The 13,768-nt window shown below is 41.7% G+C and overlaps 1 protein-coding gene across 1 annotated transcript in view; it reads left to right on the top strand.

Annotated features, from left to right (window-relative positions):
- The window catches only part of sorcs3a (sortilin related VPS10 domain containing receptor 3a), a 257,955-nt gene that overhangs the window by 211,090 nt on the left and 33,097 nt on the right, over positions 1-13,768 (top strand). The window contains exons 14-18 of the mRNA XM_075463343.1: positions 333-440; positions 1,386-1,503; positions 1,594-1,727; positions 4,925-5,038; positions 8,596-8,767. Coding sequence (XP_075319458.1) covers positions 333-440; positions 1,386-1,503; positions 1,594-1,727; positions 4,925-5,038; positions 8,596-8,767 — 646 coding nt within the window. The remainder of the gene's footprint in view (positions 1-332; positions 441-1,385; positions 1,504-1,593; positions 1,728-4,924; positions 5,039-8,595; positions 8,768-13,768) is intronic.

Genomic DNA, 13,768 nt, shown 5'->3' with positions numbered 1-13,768 from the left:
AACTGTTTTACCCTGGACCACGACATAGTTTTTTCCAGTTTTGACACCAACACCTTTTCTCTCTCTCTGTCCTCTCAAAGCAGCTTTCTGCATCTTTGCTTTGATAGACAGACTGACTGTCTCCTAAACATTCCTTCATTGCGCAGCCTCTTTATATTTACCCAAAGCTACGGTGGCTAATTGCACAGAGGCTCTGAGACTCGTCTGTTAAGACAAGCCAGTCATTCTGATCCCCATCTAAACCCTCCCCTATGACCAGGCTTGGATGGAGAGTGTCTGTCTCTGCGGCATCGCTGTTGACAGGTTTTTGACGGGAATGCTTTCTGACACAGGGTCAGCTTTGACGAGGGAAGGCAGTGGACCCAGCACAGCTTCTCCTCGGTGCCTCTGTTCGTGGACGGAGTCTTGGTGGAGGCTGGGGCTGAGAACCAAATTATGACGTAAGTCTGGAAACGTCTGAAAAGGGTTGCATGACGTGTTAAAAGCTGCTGATGCTTGTGTCCTAATGGGGTGCAATGGAAGCTGAGTGAAAGGCGAACGGGACTGCTTTTATTCAGCAGAGAGGCTAAATGCATTGAATTCTCTTCCATTCTCTGCGGTAATTCATCCTTATCAGGTCACATTTCTGAGCAGGAGATAACGGGTCATGCAGGCTGTTATTCAGATGGATATTAAGTCACCTGAAAAATGGGTTTGATCATATGAAACTAATTTCTTCATCCAATAATCCTGTCATAATGCCGAAGAAAATATATATAGCTTCTGCTCAAAGTGGAATGACATGATGGGATAGAAAAAGCAGCCAAACTACTGAAGTTTCTACTGTGAAAACAAGGTTAAATGTGTGCATATAAGATCCATCACCGGCAGAACAGGTGCACAACTAATTATTATTCAAGTTTATCGCCGAGACTTCTGTAATAAAAAGTCGGATGAAGTGAGAAACATCAGTTTTTGGAGATAGATGATCATTAAGAAGTCAGAGTAGTTTTAAACAAACAAAGAAGTGATCGTTCTAACATTTATCTCAGTTTTCACTCATCTGTTCGTATAAAGCTAATTATTTTGTGACAGATTGTTTCTATAGTAAACATTCTGCAGACGCAGCAGCTGGGATCGATCTGGAATGGAAAAAAATTGAGAACAAACACCCGGGAACCAATAAGACAACAAGCAGAAGCAGAAAGAAACACGGATGATTGTTTGGAACCTTCATTGTGTGCTCAGGTTTATATTTTGTGATGGCTCACTTGGCTCAGTGGATATTGCTGAGTCAGTTCACTGTTTGCACAGTTTCCCCGTGCAGCTGCTGTTTGGGTCCTGCTTTCATTTCAGCTCAGCGCACATATAGTAATTTTCTTGATGCTTATCATCCGTCTCTCCAGTTTTTTTGGACATTTCAGCCACCGTTCTGAATGGCAGCTCATCAAGATAGACTACAAGTCCATCTTCAGCAGGAAGTGCACGGAGGAGGACTATCAGACCTGGCATCTGCACAACCAGGTGAAAGCAACTCACCACAGAGGCAGAGACATGTTGAAAACCATTAAAAACACTTCCCACTCATGATATTTGCGCAAATTGTGCCAACAGGGCGAGCCATGTGTGATGGGCCAAAAGCAGATTTACATGAAACGCAGGCCTGGAAACTACTGCATGCTGGGAAAAGACTACTCCAGAATCCTCTCAGCTGAGTCTTGTATTTGCCGAGCTCATGATTTTGAATGGTAAGATGGCCTTTGTTCAATAGCTGCTTTCTTCATAATCATCGAGGGGGATTATGCTTCTCTCCATTGTCTGCTAAAGGAGAACTTCATTAACACCAGCGTCTGTTCTCTGCCACACATGTAGAAGAGCCCATTTCAAATGAAATGTCTTTTATTTTGAGTTCTTTTTACGTTGCTGCTACTTGAATTATTTTCTGTTGGGCTGCTGCCAGACACGATGGAGATGGAGCAGGCAGGGAAATGCTCAACCCATTCAAAGGTAGAAAACTAATCTGACCTATTAAAAACAGCTGCCCTTCAGTCGCCATTCATTATTTTCAAGTGCATCCATCCAGCGTCCATTAATTTCCCTCTTCAGTCCACTCAAATGTGCTCTGACGGACCGATCCCGTCTGCCTGAGTCCCCAAACTTAACAAGCAGGATCTGGAGGAAGAAAAGGCAGATAAATCGCACAGATTACAAAATATGGTTGATTTGATCCAGAGTTAGATTGACTGTGTTCTTAATGGTTTTCTAATAGCCACACTTGTGAATAAACTCACTCAGTGAACACAGAGTTCTGTTTGGAGCAGAATTAGCTTGATGAATGTTTTCTGTTGTGGAAAATACAGGAGCAGCACACAAAAAAATGATAAGCTGGATGTGATTATCACTGAAAAAATGAAATACAAGCAGAAAAAAGAAACAGGACATTTAAAAGAATAACAACAACTTTTGGTTCTTAACAGACGTTAAAGGTAAGTGTGACCACACCTGCTTTTATAGAGGTGCTCACATGATCAATTAATCAACTCATTTCGATCAGCAGCACCTGGCTGCTACCTACTCTCTTAGTTCCTGTAGAAGCAGTAAGGGTGGACTCCGTTTTTACACACAGCTTCTGCACGTTTTGCTTCAGTAAATAATTACACGGTGTAATATATCATGTGTTGTATTTACCTCATAACACCTGCTAATAACTAGATGAGTTTAGTTAATCCATGATGCATGCAGTCAAACCTTGGTGTGTCAATCAACACTAGGGATGGGAATTGTTAAGAAATTGAGCAATTCCGGTTCCATTATCGATATCGCTTCCTTATCGGTTCTCTTATCGATTCTCATCCAGTTATATAGTACAGATGTAGTACAGATGGGTTCGGTTGCAGTAACACTTTAAATCCACGGAATAGAACTGCTGGGAGCCGGCTCTTGATTCCCATCCCTAATCAACGCTGATGTGGAAGTTGTGTGTCAGTGCAGTTTCCTGTCCACGGTGAAAGCTGCAACAATGACTCACTTGTGTTCCTCTGACATGAAAAACCTCGGTCCTGAAAGGCACACGGCTTCTTTTTCACATGACTTAATGTGGGTGAGGTGTGTCATCGTCTTTACTCAGTGAATTAAGAGTCGCAGCAACTGAAGCAGCAGTTTCATTCATGTTTACTTTTCACTGTTGGAGCCAATTTTCATCCATTTAAGTAGAATCTATTGCATATGCTTTTCAAGATTTAATTAATTTACTCCATTTTCCATTAATCTGATAAGTTCAGTGTGGTTTTTACACGGTTTACTCATAATTTCTGTCTCCATAGCATCTGTCATCAAGCTTGCTGTGCTTATAATTCTGTTCAGACCATGTGGGGGTGTAAATAGTGTCAATTTGTATGCAAATCCTACATGGTTGTATGTTTTATCTCGCAGTGACAGAAACAAGCCATTCCAGCATTCAGCAGTTATCTAAATAGTGTTTGCAGAAGGGCAGAGAGTGAGGGCTAATTGGTTCGCATTTAACAAGTTAGAAGTTTAATTTGTTTCTTTCTGTGTCTCAGTCTGATGTCTGCCTGTCCGTCCTGCTCCGTTTGGTCTCTGCAAATAATTAAATGATGCAAACTTGAAATTCTAAAGTTAAGAATGATCACTGCAGTTAAAACACACGTCCTGAAGCATCAGTCTGACGTACCTTAGGTTATACTTCTCAGGCTTATTTCAAATAAAGTTAAGCTACCTGAGTACAATGCAAGCTGTGCAGGTGCTGCAAGAGGCTGATTAGGGAAAGCTCAAAAAGGAAATGAATCTTGTTTACAGAGTACAGAGAGACACTGAACACAGATTCTTAGGCCTAATTTGAGGTAACACTGTCAGTTTCATAATTTGCACTAGCTTTGGGAAACATTCTTGACCGTATGAGCTGTAGAGATTGCAGACAGATTGACAGTAAATCAAAGATAGCTGTGACTGATGCAGCTCCAGTTCTGCGTAAGATGTTCATTATAAGAGTGGGAATACAAAAGGAGTTTCTAAGTTTAGAAAACAGAGTGATAGTCTTCTTTTTTAACTTTTGAGATTGCATTTTTCTTCCTAATTTCAATCTAATGGATGCAGTTACCAGTCCAGAAATGATAATTAACTAAACTGCATTAGAACTTTGCCATGAATTAGCTTGAAGTCCTCTAGATTAAGTGTTTAAATGGATCGTCACTGATCTGAATTAGAACATCAGGAGACTTCATTAATTCGCTCTTTTGATTTAATTCAATTTGTAATAAACACATCCTGATGAATCATTTAAAGCAAAGACCACCAGCCATAAACTTTTTGATAGAACTGTTGATATGAGACTTTAAGCATGAGTTTAAATTCTTAGCTAATAACAAATCAATCTGGAGTCTTCAGCAGCTGCTGAACATACATTTGGCCATTTTGTCCCTCAGTGGACTCCATAATGACCCTTTACCTGCATTATTTGGCTCTGTACATGCATGCAGCCAATCTGCCCTGACGGCTTGTGACCAGCTTACACGGTTGTAATCAAAGCGTCAAATTGGACGAGTCAGCTGCCCACTCGTTAGTTTTGACCCGGTAATTAACTGATAAATCATTGTCATGAACATTACGAGGATGGACACTTGCTTTCTATGCTTAGTTACATGTAAATATTGTTGGCAGGCACCTGAGAGATATTTACTTTAGCAAATCTTCAACTCCAGGATGCCCTTCCGCACACACACGGCTTCACACTGCTGCTGTGTATTTGTCAAAAGTAACCTTAATCAATATGTAATAATGATGCATTTCAGTGCCAGACAGGCCCCCGATCACCTGCTATGAGAAGGCAGATAAGCCACAGATGGGGAGCACACTGCAGGACAATATGTTCCTTTACACATGCTGATATTGATCAGCGGCCGTGTGGATGTCCTTTGTTGTCTGACAGTGATTATGGATATGAGCGGCGCAACGATGGGAACTGCCGGCCGGCTTTCTGGTTCAATCCTTCAACTGTGACCAGAAGCTGCAGCCAGGGTCAGAACTACCTCAACAGCACGGGGTAAGGATTTCATGACTGAGTGGAAATGTATATTTATGAGTTTTTTACACCTGTGCCGACATGCTTTTTATGTGACATAAATGGTTAGCTTTCTCTTGGTATTTTCAAACAGGGTTTTAAACAGATACCTTTCCCACATTTATTATTACATCCATAGCAGGAATAAGGATCGCACAGCCACACAGTGTGGCTCTAACATGCAGGTTTACCCTGTTAGCAGTGTCAAAAAGGAAATTTCCTGTTCTGTATTTTCATCCTGGGGCTCTAATGCCATAAATTTAGTTAACTTTCAATTATTAAAAATGTGTTGATAGTTTTACCTCATTCCAGCAGTTTTAACTCATGTCTCATTAATGTCACCATCAGCTGTCACAACCTGGTTCAAAGGTTCTGATAAAGGATGTAAAACATCAATAAAACATGTGATTTATTCACAGTTTAGGGTGTTAGTAGAGTCAGTGTTGTAATTGTACGTGAGTGACTTGGTAAAGTACAGATCATGTGTGGTAAACCAAGTAAAAAACCCTGCAGAGGAGAGCAGAGAGTGACCCGCATGCGATGCTGCAACTTGTGCACACTTCAGAGCACCTGGACCGGTGCTCAGAATCAGTCTGGAAGCTCCAATCAGACAGTAGAATCAGCTCCCGTCTGAAAGAGAGACACAATCACAATCATGGAACACACTCAGCCGCCGGGGTCATGGTGCTTTCACACACGGTGGTTTTTTGAAAAGAAAGCAGTGAGGCCACACTTTCAACCCATTTGACGATTGCAGATATTACAGGATGTAACCACAGTTATAAGTCAGTCAACCTCTGCGATGGATCTGAGCTTAAAGGAATAGTTCGCTTCTTTTGACATGAAGCTGTATGACATCCCATATTAGCAATATAATTTATGAACATTTTCTTACCCCCTGCTGCATCCTGTGAGCCGAGTTCCAGCCTCGTTTTGGCGTTGACGAAAGTAGTCCGGCTACTTGGCTGGGGTTTAAAAATTAAAGCGTTTTGCTTCTCAAAACAATATGCATTCAAAAGAGTAATACATTTGCATCACAAAATCGTTGTCCAGGAAAAAGTCAGACCTCACAATCGCTTGGTGCTATTTTCTCTCCCTTCGTATCGCTGCGTGCTGCCGCCTTGTAACCCCAGCCGACTAGCCGGACTATCTTCGGCGCAAGTTTCGGTGCAATCTGTTGGTTTCCTTAGCTAGGAAATTGTTTTTTAATTGGCTCTATATGAATGAATTGGATTATTTTATAAATAATGATGATTACATGACTAGAACTTTATTAGTTTTATTACAATGATTACAATGAATTGAATTCCAATTGGCTTGAATTGACCTTTATTATTTAAGTGCCTTGAGATGACATTTGTTGTATTTGGCGCTATATAAATAAAAATGAATTGAATTGAACTCGGCTCACAGGACGCATTAGGGAGTAAGTCAATGTTCATGCGCGATATTGCTAGTATGGGATGTCATAGCTTCATGTCAAAAGAGGCAAACTATCCCTTTAAAGGCACTGTTCTACTCAGAAGTTTCATTGAGATCAAATATGTCTAAGGCCAGAAGGACCTTGTAGTAATCGATTCTAAGTTGATGGTAGCAGCTGTAGACTGCAGTAACAGCCAAGTCTACAGTTGGTGGAGGTGGGGTATCACACAGTCTGATGTCCATCCTGGTCGCTCACTGACTCACCACATAGTGTCCAGTATAAGAAGAACTCCCCGGTGGGTGAGTGGGTAGGGGTGGACAGCTGCTGATGCATTTTGGACACAGCTTCCATGCATCAATGCTTTATAATTACACAGCGTACACTTACAGTAGCATGTTGCATAACAAACATCAGAAGGGATGGGTGGAGAGCACAGAGCTGTTGGTTGAGAACATGTAATCACCATCTCTCTCCACCACACTCTCAGAAAGCTTCATGGTGCAAACATATGGGTGCTTCTACTTTTTACCCTTCCCCTTTATAAACATGAACTGCAGCTTATCTGTACAGCACAAACTCATAACAGAAGTCATCTCAAGTACCTCTCAAATGAACATTTAGTTCACCTCAATCCATTTATAAGAGAGTTCAATCAAATTCATTAAACTCCAAATCAGTCCAATTCATAGCGAAGGAAGCAAACAGATACCACTGAACCTTTTCCTTGATTCAATGCCCCGTCCTGAGCATGCACGAGGTGACCGTGGAGAAGAAAACTCCCTAATAGTGAATAAATATTTCCCTCAAAAAGCAATTAGATATGTCAGAACACAACTCATCACAGCTTACTCCCAACTGCACACATTTAGATTTAAAGGCGGTACTTCTCAGACAGAAAAAGAGATTACAACTTCACAGTTGAGACGTTTGATTAGTTTATTAATCACAGCAAGACCACACCAGACCATGTGTGCCTCACTTAGACATGCTAGTTACCAGATTGGATATACATCAGTGGATCTTCTGGATAACTGCATTAAAAACACAAGTTACCCTCCAGGTCAAGTGAGTAACCTTCTTTATTGGCCTCTCAGTTACCAGCAGAGGCTTGTTATTGACCGGGTCCAGAATACACCCCCCTTATACACAGTTCATGTAAAGCCTTTGGCATGTAATTGACACACACACATATGCACAAGCACTGTTACAATGTAACCTCTGGCTTTAATAATAATCAGTAGCTTCGGTGATTTTCCTTCTCATATACTTGCTGCTGGTGATGTTGTTGCTGTTTGTTTCTTGTGTGTTTCTTTCCATTTACGCCTCTGCAGCTGCTCCTGACGATCCTGTGCATGGCTGCAGTTTGCTTTCTTTTCTCTGCACAGATGAAGCAGTTGGTTACCTGTTTTTTTGGCTATTGGTGTCTATCTTTTCAAGCTCCGTCCTTTCCTTTCTCCTCCCTCCCTTCTTTAATGTCTCCTTTCAGGTATTATTATGGGGTTAAAAAAACTATGTGGCCTCTTCCGACTGCTGAAAAATCGAATTTTGTCTTTATTGCACTATGCTGAAATAGCATTACATTTACGTTGATTGACAGACGGAGTAGATTTTTTTCTTTGGTATCTCATTACTGATGCGAACGTTTATCGATTAACTCATCAACACCCACATGTGTAAACTATTGACAGTGCAGCCTGTTCAGTTTAAACACAAGTGATAACTTCTCAAGACCAAAACCTCATGTTTTTGTGCCTTTGCTGCTACTTTTCTGTGGTTGTGCCAGAAAGATGTGACCCGTGTGTTAGTTTGGGAGACTCCCCAGGGGACAGACACCTTGCAAAGCTTAATCACGGCCGCAGTGTTTATTCACTGATGCTCCAAGCAAACTTCTGAGTGAGTTTCAGCCTCTGACACAGCTTGTCTCATCAGTTGTCATCTCTTCAGAGAGGCTGTTAAGACACAACAGCTGCACTAAAGTTTAACAACATTGACTATAAACCAAAGCTAATGCAGCGCCCACGGGATCAGTTTAAAAACTGTTGCTGTAGAATATATAGATGAATGGATTTGACTTAGAACAAGCAGATCGTATTAAGCTTTTTGTGTCTTTCCCAAGGTACCGTAAAGTTGTGTTGAACAACTGCACTAAAGGGGTTAAAGAACTGTACACAGCCAGAAAGCAGCAGTGCCCCAACAGACCCCCGAAAGGACTCGCGCTGACCACCAAAGATGGCAAACTCACCGCCAACCTGGGGACCAATGTCACCTTCCTGGTGCATCTGGATGAGGTGAGGAAACATTTACTGGACTGCTCACTTCTCTGCAGCATGATTTATTTTACATAAAGCCGTAGTTACAGTTTTTGGAAACAAACCATGTGACATATATCATATTTGTGGATTAAGGATTTATCTTCGCTACAAATGCCAAAATGTTTGCGTCAAAGATTTAAGTTAGCATATATTTTACGTTTTTTCCTGACCTTTCCTGCTTATTTTTAGTGCAATATGACCACCAGGCAGAAAGCACAGCACATGTGATCCCTTTCAATGATGAAATTTTACATCAGTCCCCAGTTTCCACAGTTTTAGGATGTTTAAGCCAGTGCAGTACGTGCGCTTTTATCACTGCCTGCAATGGGAGAGCTCTGTTCCTCCTCAGTAATAATTTTCAATAATTTGATATATGCAACACCCAGAAAGAGGCACACAGGAGAACAAGTCTCAGGTGCTGATGGACAGGAGATATACACTGTATTGATCTGAATAAAGTGTCAAATGAGTCTCCAGGGGAACGTCTGTATCCTAGCAACAGCAAGCGATTGATACGTGACACATACTCTGAAACAGAAGTCTGTTTGTGTTCCTGTGTTACTGCAAAGACTGAGACCAGAAGTCACGGAGTCAAAGGATATATTGCTTTGTTTATGAAACATAACCCTGAAGCCCAGATGCTGAAGTTTGAAAAATGTCTGATGATTTATTGGCAAGTAACTGCAGTCTAAACACTCTCTTAAGTTGCATTCAGTTAGTTTCCTCTAAATTGCCCACACGGTGCAGGAGATCTGAGCCAGAAGCAGAAATAAAAGACCTCACCAGAGACCCTGTTAGTGAGTGAGATGCGCTGTGTTCAGTGCCAGGCCTGCCAAGCTGCCTGGTCACTGGGAAACTGCTTCACATGTTTCTCACACAAACTAGGCTCCGCTGATATTAACTGCAAGCTTTGGGGCTTTAGCAACAAGAGTGTTTTCCTGGAACAGCTCAGAGTAAGTGTGAGTCCTCTGGGGGCTTGACGAGGCTCACTTGTCATATTACTTTGTGATGACTTAAAGAATCGAGGTTGTTTTCTTTCATTAAGAGTGTTTTTTTTATAGAAAGAGGAGAGAGGCGATAAACAAAGGGTGGTGGTTCAGCAGAATGTGATAAAACAAAGGAAGGCTGGGCAAAAGGATCCTTGTGGCATCAGCCCCATTGGAGAAAACTCTCATGATGAATTCAAAGTTTAATTTATATTCATGAAGCCTGCGATGGCTGTATTTCTTGGGGAGAGCAAACGGCACTAAATATTTAATGAGTGGGAGACTCTGTGGCTCACATTTAAAAATAGAGTTAGAGACAGAGAAAAAATTTAGAATATGATATACTTCTGGTTTTGTTTTGTTCAAAAACTTTTTCTGCAACACAAAAACTACACGAACAGACTGTATTTATATCAGTTGGCACAGAAGCAACATCAACCAAATCTCAAATAATTAATTCCACATTCAGCATGATTTAAAGGAGGATGGAGGGAACAAGAGACAAATCTTATTTTTTCTTCAGATCCACATTGTGTGTGTCAGTATGACATTGGAGAGAGAGTAAAACTGAGCTGAGGCGTTTTTCAGTAACAATGGAGTAAAATCCAAGTGTACAGATACTGGAGATTATATTGTGGAAAGGAACATTTCCAAAACACACTCGATTCAGAATTACACAGTTCTGAGGTTTTATGTATCAGAAGATAATAAAAAAAAATCTACTGGATCTTTCAAGGTCTGAAGATGACGTAAACAGAACCTAAGATGAACAGCAATACATTCAAATTCAATTCAATTCAAATTCAGAAATACTTTATTTATCCCAGAGGGAAATTAAATGTTATATTACATGCTATATTTCACTGTTTCATTATTTATTGAGCAAAAGACAAAGGCAGTGAACGAAGAAGGTAAGTAGCAGCCAGGTGCTGCTGATCAATGCTCTGATTAATTGATCATCAGTGAGTGTGAGCACCTCTATAAAAGCAGACGTTTTGGAGAATTTAGGTGTGTGTTAACACGATGCCAAGAAGGAAAGACATCAGCAATGATCTTAGAGAAGCAACTGTTGCTGCCCATCAATCTGGGAAGGGTTATAAGGCCATTTCCAAACTATTTGGAGTCCATCATTCTACAGAGAAAAAAGATTATTCACAAGTGGAAAACATTCAGGACAGCTGTCAATCTTCCCAGGAGTGGACGTCCCAGCAAGGTCACCCCAAGGTCAGAAAGCCAAGAGCTACATCTCAGACTATGCAGGCCTCAGTTAGCATGTTAAAGGTTAAAGTTCATGACAGCACAGTTAGAAAAATACTGAACAAGTATGGCTTGTTATGAAGGGTTGCAGGAGAAAGCCTCTTCTCTCTAAAAAGAACATGGCAGCACAGCTTAGGTTTGCAAAGCTGCATCTGAACAAACCACAAGACTTCTGGAACAATGTCCTTTGGACAGACCAGACCAAAGTGGAGATGTTTGCTCATAATGCACAGCAGCACATTTGGAGGAAACCAAACACAGCATATCAGCACAAACACCTCATACCAGCTGTCAAGCACGGTGGTGGAGGGCTGATGATCTGGGCTTGTTCTACAGCCACAGGACCTGGGCACCTTGCAGGCATTAGCCGCATTCAGACTGTAGGAACTTTTTGCCGTTCTTAGAACCTTTTAATCCACGGGGCCGTTTTTTCCCACATTCGGACATACAGGAACTCGGGACCATCGCCCTCAGTTCCTATAACCATTTAGCTCGTTCTCCGAGGCTGGGTGTGTTCTGGGTTGTATAGGAACACATCTGATGGAGGTGTTTGGTGGTTGGTAGCTCCGCCCCTTGTCATGTTGTCACGGCTGAAATGTTTACTCATACGACACAGACACAACCTGCGCGTGTTTAATAAGTTAAACTTACACGTCGTCTCCTTTGTCTGCAGCGCTCTGCTCTCCTTCCTTCATGAAACGAAGACGTATGGCCTGCGCTCGATTCTTCGTCTCCTGACTCTCTCTGTGAGCTCTTCCAGCCTCGATGTTAGACGCCCGATGTGATCGTCCACGATTAATATCACCATCATGCAGACCATGAACACGGTGGCCTCCCCGCTCTCCATGTTAGCTTCTTGGTGGTGTTTTTTTCTTCTCTCCTTACTTTTCGCGGGTTTTGTTTTGTTCTGTTTTGTTGTTGAGTGTGGCGCTAAAGTAACACGTCGCTGTCGCAGACGGCTGCGCGCGCCACATCAGTCCCGACTCATGTGCGAATGCAGACTGAAACAGTTCCCTTGGAGAAGGGCAGTTATTAGAACGAAATTCGAGTAGGACCGTTCTTAGAACTGCTCTGTCCGAATGCGGCTATTGAGTCCACCATGAACTCCTCTGGATACCAAAGTATTCTAGAGTCAGATGTGAGGCCATCTGTCCGACAGCTAAAGCTGGGCTGAAACTGGCTCATCAACAGGACAAAGATCCCAAACACAGCAGCAGATCTACAACAGAATGTGTGAAGAAGAAAAGAATCAAGGTGTTGCAATGGTCCAGTCAAAGTCCAGACCTCAGCCTGACTGCTGTCGGTTTCTCGACCTTTAACATGAACAAAAACTCGATAGCACATTAAAGGAGAGAAAAATCCAAGAAGCACATGATGGCTTCTTTTAAAGCATACTCGAGCATCTACTATTCAGCTACCTTTGATTGCTGTGACCGATTCATGTTCAAATCTGCAGGTATGACAGATTGAATGAGACGATAACACAGAGTGGGCTCAATGAACTGAACTGGATACCGTCTTGGTTGAGAATTGAATTGGTTTCTGCTTCACTCGTTGAAAGCTAAAGTTGGCGAAGCTTCGGCAGCTCTGTGCTTAAGTTGGAGCGAGGACACTGCTGACAGCATGCTTCTTTTTGTTCTGTCATTAAAGTGACACTGTTTCCTTCCAGATTTCTCCCTTATTTTTGGGTTTTATTGTAACTTTTTAATTGCCCCCTCAAGGCAGGAAAACTTGAAAGGATCTGTTAATAACCACCGCCTCGTACTATGTGTTTGCTCAATGTTGTCCCATTTCTGCTCCGTCTGTGTGTGGCCGTCACCGCTTTACATAGCACATTTAGCCCAGTTCTCAGCAGAAGTGGTTCAACTTCACAGTGTTTCCCCAAAGGCTCACATCAGCTCCCTGTGATCTGCCTCCAGTTAATTTGTCAGTTTCGCTTTTTATCAGCGACTTTTTTGTTTGACTCGTTTAGGAGAAAATGTTACAGTTGTTCTTCCACATGTCATATTTTTGTGAACCTATTTCTGCCCCAGTGGAAAAGCTTCAGAAATTTTCTACCAAGGAATATTGTGATGGAACATGACAGCCACACAGACTGCCAAGGATTCCCAGTTAAAAAATACTTACCACAGCGTGGTGACACACCAGGAGGACTTGTTTGGCTCCAAGCAAAGTCGTATTCACTTTTATTTTACTCTTCTTTTATTGAAAGATTTAATTGTAGTGACTGATGCTGGGTCATTTAAGCACAGAATTGTATAGGAGTAGGAGTATATGTGTATGTTTCTTCTATGTTTCCATAGACACCAGATGCCTGTCGAGCAAAGATATAAGTTAATATAATTTTTTAAATAATTTTATAGACCTCATCTCTTTCTCCTTTAAGTAACTGTTCTGGCCTCCAGATAAATTGTGCTTTACACGAGACAAAAGCTGCAGAAAACAACCGATATCTGGCTTTTTCAGGCACAGCTGCACTCTGAAAGTCAGCCGTTAAACTTTGACCGCTGGGTGTAGTGAAAAGAACATGTAGCCTGTAGAAATACCGTCCGGCTGCATGGCGAGACCTTTGGAGGCGAGTCTCATCTTAGATTTTAACGGTCCGGTAGTTTGTAGAGCTGTCACGATACCTGAAAAGTGTTTGAAAACATCGAAATACTGATAGGCCAACTGCAGGGAATGTCAAGTACAGTGTTCATGTTTTTCCTTTTTCATTTGCATGAGCTCAATATCA

This window comes from Odontesthes bonariensis, chromosome 4, assembly GCF_027942865.1.
Source record: "Odontesthes bonariensis isolate fOdoBon6 chromosome 4, fOdoBon6.hap1, whole genome shotgun sequence".
Taxonomy (NCBI): domain Eukaryota; kingdom Metazoa; phylum Chordata; class Actinopteri; order Atheriniformes; family Atherinopsidae; genus Odontesthes; species Odontesthes bonariensis.
Note: the sequence above shows the minus strand (reverse complement) of the source record. Positions and strands in the feature narration are given on the sequence as shown.